Source organism: Ipomoea triloba, chromosome 15, assembly GCF_003576645.1.
Source record: "Ipomoea triloba cultivar NCNSP0323 chromosome 15, ASM357664v1".
Classification (NCBI taxonomy): Eukaryota; Viridiplantae; Streptophyta; class Magnoliopsida; order Solanales; family Convolvulaceae; genus Ipomoea; species Ipomoea triloba.
This window is the reverse complement of record NC_044930.1, coordinates 1,785,168-1,793,017: the sequence shown is the minus strand read 5'-3', so window position 1 is coordinate 1,793,017 and position 7,850 is coordinate 1,785,168. Positions and strand designations below refer to the sequence as shown.

Below are 7,850 nucleotides of genomic sequence, written 5' to 3'. Positions count from 1 at the left end.
ACTATATGAGAATTTGCATCGGGTAAACCCCTTGTGTTGCTCATGTGTAATAGTTCATATACTACACAAGATAGATAATTTGCATTATGAAGACACTATTTAACGGGTTTAATCGAAAATATTGATAATAAACGAACTCATAATTTTCTGATACGATAATTATATATCACTCACTCAGCTAGCTATTTCGAGATAGGACATAGTTTTTTTTAAATGAAAGGGTAGTGTAACTAATGGTGTGACCCAACCTAAGACATCCACATAGGATACCAACATAGAGTTGTACTTGTACACGTTTACTTTGTGTGATGGTATAATTGGGTTGATTATTTCCAAACACGCCCCAATTGATTTGATTAGGTTATAGTACGTACTATTGGGAGAAGGTTTATAGTACTATTTAATTAATAGCAGAATAAGTACTTGTAGAAATTAAAGAAATGGGAGAAGGCGCTCATAATGAGCGAGCGGATTTTAGCTTTTTTATTGGAATACTAAACTATGGTCTGTTTGTCTGGGTCAAGTAAAACATGTGGTTGGGGGAAGTTATGGTCAAATGTTGCGTTAATCCGACCAAACTTTCTATTGCCCTTTTTACACGTTCACACCCTCCCTCTCTCTGCCCTTTTATTTACTCACCTAAAAGTTGGGGGCTTTTGTTGGAATTTAGACAATGTTTTGACAACGTTTCTCATACTACGGAGTCTTAGGGTTTTTCATATCTTTTTTGTTTGGTGACACCTTTTTCTTTTGAATTGTTTCAACACGAGAGTTGGAGTTTAGATTTTTTATTTTTTTTATTTTTGTCTTTTGCGACGAGAAAAACACACATAAAATATTCAAGAGTACGCACTAGGTAGTCCGCATTGACAGCTCAACTGATCACAAATATGAAGTTTGAGAGAAGAGATTAGGGATCGAGTCTCACCAGCAGCAGTGTGAGAACAAACTCTCAAAACTCAAAGTGATGGAGGCTTCTTGTGTGCAGTGAATCAAAGTGATAGTGATGGAGTGATGGACACCTCTGTGCCTTTGTGTTCAGTTGAGTTACCGGGGACAGGATTCAACCTTTTGGGATAAGAGTATGGACTAAGTAAAAGTTGATGTTTAAACTTCTATGTAAATGATAACGGATTTATGATAATAAATTTTGATTAGGGTTTGACAAAAATTTAAATAATGTTTGGTGTTATTGTGTAGGATGTAAGTATTAATGCAATATGAAAACTTTTTCTTGATAAAATTATTTTAAGATGTGATCAAGAGTTCAAACTCATGTGTATGTAGTAAGGCATTTAAGATAGTTAATAACGTGCGACCAAATATTTTGGAAAATTGGTATAATATCCCAAAAATATTTACCAAAATTATAAAAATTAAATAAAAAGATATTTATCTCTATCATTCTATTTTGGAAATTGAAATCCGAAAATTTAGTTAATGAATATTGATGATCAAGAGAGTTGGTTGGTATAGCACGACTGTTGGTGTTAAAAGTCTCCTTAATTTCTTCGAATTTTACGCCCAAATTGTTGCCTTAACTTCTTCAAACGCGCCGCAGCATTTTTATTGCTATTAAACTAGGTGTAATGAGTAATGGTCTTCAATTTTCAAACATTATTAAGTGGATTTTGTAATTTAATTTTTATTTGACTAAATTAAAACCAGTTTTATCGATTTTATCATCTTGTAATAAGCGGCAATTAATGCATTCCTCAAAAGCAATACAAAATTTGATTTACATTTAAAAATAACTAACTAAAACTTCAATTATATTAAAAGCTTACCACTGAAACTAAAAATTTTGTCTAGTATAATTTCTTTTTCCTCTCAATACCTATCAGTTCTAATGGAATTTGAACTCGTGACATGCTTTAAAAACAAATATCAATATTAATTGTTTTTTTATTACTATGCCAGGAGTTATATAACTAGAAGAGGATGTGAAAATTTATTTCTTTATACTTACGTAATAGTTAGTATCACATTTTGATGACAACATACATGACTCGAGTATATATGGGTTGATATGAATACTATCAAGGATTTTATAAAAGTGGGGTATTAATTTTTTTTCCTTTTTAATAGCGTCTTAAAATATCAATATTGTTTCTTTTTTTTTTTATTTAAATTTATATTATTGAAATCATGTCATTTCTAACGTAAATTTCATGATGTCAGAAATTGCAATGAATGAATGTTGAATATATGTCGTTTTGCATCTTTGATTTTCAATAACATCCTACTTATAGATTAATAATCGACACTGAAAATTCATGTTTTTTAGTTATGTTTCACATTTAAAAAAAAAAGTATCATGAAAAACATTTAACCTAATAATCGAATAAGCACATACATAGACACACGCTATGATATCAAAATACAAAACAAATATTATGACATGATCAATTTTTAGAGGAGGATATACCTGTTTTGGAACAAAATTATTAATAAAATTGATTTTTTTTCACTGTGATCCACATATGATATGTCATGATTTTCACCACAAAATCGTAACATTGTAATTATTAGGATTTCTTTAATCAAATGGATAGAAGTACTTATGTCACAATATTTCAAAAATTCCAACTACAACATTTATGATTGCAATTAATTAAAAAATAATAATTGTAATAAAGCACAATAATATGTAGTCTAATTGCGAAATAAAACAATGCTTTTGCTTGGCAGCTTGGCCAAACATGTTTTGTTGAAGTGGATCGGATTAGCTTCTTCATTAGCTCTTGATTAAGATAATCAAAAAAATAAATTAAACGAGGAATGATTGAAAGGGGGGAAATAATTGATGATAATTAGATGTGTTTTCATATATGGGAATATAATGTTAACCCCATAAGTAATAACAACATACAATGATGCGAGTACTTTAATGATTGAGAATTTAATCATCCTTCATTATAGCTTGGCCCCGAATTTTGCTTTGAAATTTTCAACGTAATTGCTACACCGCTAGCATTAATGTTGTTGGCGATATTAACAAGGTTTATGCGATGCAATCAAATAACTAATTACATATCCATTTCAATTTTCAATTTTACTATTTATTGCTAAGTGTTTGACACATTTATATTTGGAGTTTTCAATAATTTAAATTGATGGGTTGATGTTAATTGACTAATTACAATTATTATATGTCATTATATAAATCAAATGCATTTAAAAGTACAGGATTTGACAAATTTTATTGTTAAATGTACAATTTTATATTTAGTGCATCAAGAGACTTAAGAGAGGAGTGCTGGGAAACACATGTTGAAAGATCATCTAATAAGCAACACTATAGAGGCGGTGTAGTCTTGATATGCATGCCCTCTGGGGTTCATCGCCTATTATCCCTTGAAGTTTTGACTTAATCCACCAAAAACAATGAACTTTGGCTTAATCCAGCAATAACATTAGGATAAAGTTTGACTCCTTACTTATGGCAAATAAATCATATTACAATCAATAAATTTTCATTTCATGTCCTCACAGCGAGACTATTTCGTATTAGCTCAAACTTTCAACCAACCTTATAGGTAGAGTAGTCTCCTTTCGATCACGGGTGTAGGGCTGATTATGCCTTGAAGTTTGGACTAAACCCACCAAAAACAATGGGCAAAGTTTGACTCCAAACTTACGATTAGTCAAATTACAACCGTGATATGATATTTCCATTGGTGTCTTCATTGTGATGTTAATTAGGATTAGCTCAAGCTTTCGACCTTATATTTATATTAGTTGTACACATTACCAATTCCCTTCCATGATCTATTAGGTTTAACTACACAATATGTTTTCAATGGGTCTTGAATATCTGACATGCTTTGATAGCAATTGTCAAGATTAAATAATGTTTGTCATTACACTAAGAAATGGGCTATATCTAATAGTGATGCACAACTTCACATATTTATACTTGTCTAACAGTTAACCTACGTTTTGATTACGTGATAATAGACTAAACGTTGTTACTCAATAGTATTAAGTAAAAATTATAATTCCACGTGTCACTTATTGCAAAAGTTTGCGATTTGCCGGTAATTGATAAGTGTAGCAATATTATACATGGGTAAGAAAGGAAAAAGTCAAATGTCAAGCAAAGTGTGGTTTTGATAATAATGTAATCCTAGTTTTATTTTTTATATTTTAATTTTTCTATTTCTTTTCAATGCATGGCTTGACTATACTTCAAAGAATTTGACTATGTAAATACCGCTGGTGTGATTTACATGTTATATTATTGATAAAATATTTAATTTTGTTTTCCCAAACATAGTACATGTTACAGCGTGGAACATATTGGATATATAAAAACAAATATTTAATTAATTTTTAAATGATTGTTGAATGCTCAATAAAAATTAAAATAATTTACAAGTAATATAGCTAGTGATATACCTACGATGAGATATAGTAATATTTTTTTTTTTTAACATAGTGCAAAAACACAAGGAGTAGTTTTCTTACCTAACTCTACTCTAATTCGTGTGAGATTTTTCTACGTTAGCATATTGTATGTCTATGACATCATTTGAATTTAAATTCTCAATTTAGGCAAATTATTTAAGATGTGAATTTGTCAACATAATAATTAATATTGTACATTTTTTATATTGCATTAGTATCCGTAACCAACGTTATGAAATTATTGTTAATAATGTAAATAACAATTATCTTATATCTGCGTGTTTTCAAAAAAAAATTATCTTATATCTGCATAAGTACAATATGTAGGAAGTATAATCCATGTTCGTACGTTTTTTTTTTTCTCTACCTCTGATTAGTGTTATACGAGGGTATTTATAGAGGTTGAGGAATTTACATGCCAACATTTTGGCATTGAACATGTTACCCATGTGATATCCAAGCGTTGGATTGTCAGGTCAACAATATCAAGTGTACAAAGATTTCCGATGTAATGAATTTGACATATCTCAGAGACCCAAATTGCTAGGAGTTGGGTGGGCAAAGTCATTGGGAGGTCGCGCTAGGTGGGGTGAACTTGACTAGTTGCGTGCTTTCTCAATGGTTCCCAAAATTTCGATTGGTTTGGGTTGACGGCTTGACGCAGGTGAGTGCAAGCTGGTACGGGTCAGCCTCGTACAATGAGGTATTTTCACATCAATTACAAATAAGAATCGACAGTACTCTATTTAAGAAAATTACTCATTTCATACCATTTTGTTTGTCTAGTTCGGTTAGCGATTACTTCAATTTGACATAGCGATTAATAAAAATTTAATCTTCGCAATTGATATTAGTTAGGAGCAGTCTATGTTAAAAAAAAATAATAATAATAATCTTGTCGTTCATTTAACTATTGGATTGTGCAATATAATACATTATATATTTATCGTATCTCGTAAAAAAAAAAAAGGTTATCTTACTACACAATCTATCGTGTATGATCGATGTAATTATAAATACGAATTCACGTGCGCTCTTCGACCAGGGTTTGTCGGTCAATTTTCTGTAAAACAAATCAAAAAGCAAAAAAGTAATAAAAACGATAAAACTTTAATTTTATTTATTTATTTCTTTACTTATTACATTTATATATATATTTACAACTCCACTGGTACTACCAGTATTAAATATTGGATTGGAGAAAGGCCTCTTTTTAAGCCCCCTTTCGTTTACTCCATTCCTACCAATACCAAATTCTCATTCCCATTCCCAAACTCCTTTCTTCTTCTTCTTCTTCTTTAGATTGAAGGATCGTTAATGGAGTTGGCTTTGAGCTTAGGAGGAAGTAATGGAAACCTAACTCGAAAGCCGTTTGCCCTTCTCGAAAACAAGAGTTCCGCCGTGGGAATCGGCGGCGATTTGGGGTTTTGCATGGAAAATATGAATAACAGCGGCGGCGGAGGGAGAGATGAACCGCCGCCGGTCCAGCTCGATCTTCTCCCCTTGTCTCCGGTTCACCGCCATCAATCCGGTTCGCAGCTTCGCCTTCCATGGCTTTCCGGTAACTGTAAGTTGAAATTGTTGTTATAGGGTTTTTGTAATACTTATAAATACTAAATCATGAATAAAGTATTATATTTCATCTTGATTCAGTCTGTCTCACAGTCTGACAGATTAAGATTTGTGAGACGGTCTGACAGAAGTGTGACTTATTGTAATCTGATTTGGGTTGGTTTTACAGTGGGTGCTGAACCGGGGGTGAAGGCGCTGGATATGAACCGGCGGCCGGCGGGAGTTGCGGCGGCGGAGGAGGCGGAGGACGCGGCGGCGCTGTCGTCGCCGAACAGCGCGGCGTCGTCGTTCAAGATGGACTTCTCGATCTTCCGAACCGGGCTGTTGGGGAAGAGAGATAGCACCGGCGACGGCGATAGAGAGAGAGGCGGCTCTTCCAATTCTCGAGCCAGCGACGACGACGAGAACGGCCTCGGCCGGAAAAAGCTCCGCCTCACGAAAGAACAGTCGGCTTTTCTTGAAGAAAGCTTCAAAGAACACAACACACTCAACCCCGTACGCCTTCTCCACGTACTTAATAATCAGATTTTGTTCGTCCTACGTTGTCGGAAAGCTTCTCTTTTATCGATTCCCTAACGTAATTTTCAATCCAAAAATGCAGAAACAAAAACTCGCTTTAGCAAAACAGCTTAGTCTTCGTCCTCGCCAAGTCGAAGTTTGGTTCCAAAACAGAAGAGCAAGGTATACATACATATATTACATCAATTCCAACCTAGTATTATAGTTTGGATTTTTTTTTAGTAAAAAGAAAAACTCATAGTCCTATATCGATTAGTTATGGATAACATATTTTGGTTTATCTAATTGTGTTTCTTAATCTAGTTGGTAAAGAATCACTAGAGATAAATCAGATTAATCTGTTCATAGCTGATCAGTTCAAATAAGCATAGTTGTTGTAAGCACTAGGTCCTGACCCACCTACCGCTTAGACGGTCTAGGTGGTGGTTAGGCAGGCGCCTATGTGATATATATATATATATATATATATAGATTGACAGACCGAATTAGCTCGGTTAATTCGATTGAAATGGACTAGTTAACTCAGTCGAGTTAAGGATTAGGCGACCGAGTACGTTAGACGGGCGCCTAGCTTAATAGGAAAATCGCCACAATATAGGGACACTTAGTGCCTATGCTGATGTCTAGACGGATTTTTACAACAATACAAATAAAACGGTTAATAGACCGTAGCTAGAGTCCAAATAGTCAATTTAGATTTTTCTATTTTTTTATTTTTTGTTGAAATAAGTAAAATAATTATGTGTATTGATATGAAAATGATGCAGGACGAAGTTGAAGCAGACAGAAGTGGATTGCGAGTATTTAAAGCGGTGTTGCGAGACGCTGACAGAAGAGAACAGAAGGTTACAGAAAGAGCTTCAAGAATTGAGGGCTTTGAAGGCCTCTCAGCCCTTCTACATGCAACTTCCCGCCACCACTCTCACCATGTGTCCGTCGTGCGAGCGCGTTGCCTCCTCCACCGCCGCCGCCACCCCAACTACCGCCGTCGCCGCTCACGGTGGCGCTAAGCCCAAACTCTTCCCGTTTCCGCCCCCACAAGTGCATGCTCCCCAGGCTGCCTCATGAGTTTTTAATGTTTTATGTTTTAATTAGGCTAATGACTGTTAGTATACGGTGTAGTCTTCTGCTTCTATATGTACATATCAAGATTTTGATTCATCTCTTGCCATTTCTTTTTAGATAATCTCAATCCGCGTGAGACGAGTAGAATATTTGATTAATGGATCAAATTTGAATTAATGAGTCGAATATTTGACCTCATTAATCAAAGATTTGACTCGTTTTATGAATTGAGACACGTAAGATGGCCTTGCACAAATTTTTACTTTTCATTTTACTTGTCTTAA

The 7,850-nt window shown here is 33.9% G+C and overlaps 1 protein-coding gene across 2 annotated transcripts; it reads left to right on the top strand.

The window, feature by feature from the left end:
* Positions 1-5,615: 5,615 nt before the first annotated feature.
* Positions 5,616-7,850, top strand: LOC116006616 (homeobox-leucine zipper protein HOX11). 2 transcript variants are annotated; one of them, XM_031247056.1, is made up of 4 exons: positions 5,616-5,971; positions 6,152-6,477; positions 6,584-6,663; positions 7,269-7,850. In XM_031247056.1, the coding sequence occupies exons 1-4, from the start codon at positions 5,728-5,730 to the stop codon at positions 7,567-7,569; spliced, it is 951 nt and encodes a 316-aa protein (XP_031102916.1). In that variant the 5' UTR covers positions 5,616-5,727; the 3' UTR covers positions 7,570-7,850. The 2 variants fall into 2 exon arrangements, with proteins under 2 accessions (XP_031102916.1, XP_031102915.1); XM_031247055.1 differs by having other exon boundaries at positions 5,616-5,977.

Excerpts from the sequence above, each read along its gene's own strand:
- LOC116006616 (XM_031247055.1), top strand. The coding sequence starts at position 5,728 with ATGGAGTTGGCTTTGAGCTTAGGAGGAAGTAATGGAAACCTAACTCGA. Across the intron at positions 5,978-6,151 it reads TCCATGGCTTTCCGGTAACT|TGGGTGCTGAACCGGGGGTG; the intron begins GTAAGTTGAAAT and ends TTGGTTTTACAG. Across the intron at positions 6,478-6,583 it reads AACACAACACACTCAACCCC|AAACAAAAACTCGCTTTAGC; the intron begins GTACGCCTTCTC and ends CCAAAAATGCAG.